Source organism: Acanthisitta chloris, unplaced genomic scaffold, assembly GCF_000695815.1.
Source record: "Acanthisitta chloris isolate BGI_N310 unplaced genomic scaffold, ASM69581v1 scaffold1548, whole genome shotgun sequence".
In the NCBI taxonomy this organism is placed as follows: Eukaryota; Metazoa; Chordata; class Aves; order Passeriformes; family Acanthisittidae; genus Acanthisitta; species Acanthisitta chloris.
In genome coordinates, this window is record NW_008685157.1 from 206,706 (window position 1) to 208,596 (window position 1,891).

Genomic DNA, 1,891 nt, shown 5'->3' on the forward strand with positions numbered 1-1,891 from the left:
CACAGCCTGAAAAGCCCCTGCTCTGCAATGAAGACCATTATGATTTTCTGCCAAAGACAAACCAATAGCAAGAACACAATGCACATTATGCAAGTTACTGCAGAGTTATGCAAGTTATATGCATATTTTCGCTCCCTCTGCTGAGGACTCCAAAGCCACTTGTTTGATGTGGATGCTCATTCTTACTCTGAGCTGTCAAATTTTCCTCTACTCGTCCCAACTGTCTTTTTCACACTAAAATCTCAACCAGCTGCTATTGATACTAATGAAGCTCTTCCATTACATACAATAATACAGGCCATTAAGACCACAACAACATCTGAGCACAGTATCATGTATGTCTACTCCAACCCAGGTCTTAGGAGACATTGTAGGCAAAGCACAGCACCTTATTTACTGCAGATACCCCAACACCCCACCCTGCCGAAACAGAGGAAATCATCAGAAATGGCTTGAGAGAAACCAGGCCTTGCAGTGGAGGTATCACCTCCCAAGCCTCATGAATTAAGGAGTTGCATGAACGCTCCTCAGCTGAACAAAATTAATCATTTCTCATTCACACAACCCTCAACCTGATGGCTTTTGAATTCGTTGAATCTACCTCCATACTTCTGCAGTCAGCACTGGTGAGGTGAGAAGACAGATTTCACGTACAGCCTCTGAGTCAAAAGTAACAGGGAGAAACTTCTCCAACATCACAGAACCCCTCACTACTTACAAGATGAGCCACACAAAAATGGAAGCTTTCTGGACACTAAAGCCATCAGTTTTAGGGGGAGATATATCCATCTACCATTTTAGAAGGCCATTTGGAGGTCTGACAGTACCTACGAGGGACCATCACCACACTCTCTTGTTCCAATTTCTGTCCCTATTTACCAGCACTACCTGTAACAAAGCATAAACTTGACATCCAAATAACTTCCAACATCCACTAGCAATCACACACAACTCCTCAAAACTTGAACCCTGTGCTCACCCACTCCTTCCTCACCACTGGACACAAGTACACAACCACTTACAGCCCTAAGACCTCTCCAAGCTTCCAAAAGGAAACAAGGTTAAGGGCAATTGTCAACGTCCAGACTTTTGAGGGAAGCAGCTCCTTCGGCCAGGCTGGATTCATCTTATTTAAGAGTAAAACACAACCTAAGTGCAATGCCTTACACAAGCAACAGCTATCTATCTATGGAGTGAATAGAGCCTCCTCATAAAAGTAGCCTAAATATCCTTCCAACAAACCTGGAAGCTGCAGAGATTCTGAGACGTGAAGCAGGGAGGGATATAGGAAAGCAGAAAGAAATTTAGCTTTTTTTAAAATGAAAAAAAAAAAAGGAGGGAAAAAATATTTCCATCTTTACAGCTGAGATTTCAAGACCTTCCTACACACCCAGTACAGGTATCCCTTCCCTGAAGCAGGGCACCAACTGCACAGTGACCACCTCGCAGAGTTGCTACCTCCCTGATCCTCGAGGAACAAGAGCATTTTCTTTAAATGACGGATGGAACTCGATATTTAAACACTATAACAAGTTCCCAGCTGTACCCAGCACGCAGTTTCAGAGACCTTCATGCAAATACCCTCATCCCACAGGGGAAAAAAAACAACCCAACAAGCTCTTCTCTATTCCCAGCAGCCTAGAGGGGATTATACGGCCACTCAAGAATGCGAGTTGTTCTTACGTGCGTTTTTAAGCATGGGGGGGAAAAAAAAAAAAAATCATGGAGAAGGAGAGAAGGCAGCTCACCTTTATCCTGAGTGCAGGACAGGATCTCCTCCTCTTTGGGGTTAGTCACCTGGGTGATAATGGACGGGTTGTCCATGGAAACAGAGTGAGATTCCACCTGGCTATTTCCCTCCCAGAGGCAGGCGTGTGTGCGGCGCGCGGGG

The 1,891-nt window shown here is 44.8% G+C and overlaps 1 protein-coding gene across 3 annotated transcripts in view; it reads right to left on the reverse strand.

Annotated features, from left to right (window-relative positions):
• Nucleotides 1–1,882, reverse strand: part of CTDSPL (CTD (carboxy-terminal domain, RNA polymerase II, polypeptide A) small phosphatase-like) — a 79,865-nt gene extending 77,983 nt beyond the window's left edge. For all 3 annotated transcript variants that reach the window (XM_009079614.1, XM_009079613.1, XM_009079612.1), the window contains exon 1: nucleotides 1,749–1,882. In XM_009079614.1, the coding sequence (XP_009077862.1) occupies nucleotides 1,749–1,824 (76 nt within the window). In that variant the 5' untranslated portion in view covers nucleotides 1,825–1,882. The remainder of the gene's footprint in view (nucleotides 1–1,748) is intronic.
• Between the last annotated feature and the right edge of the window lie 9 nt (nucleotides 1,883–1,891).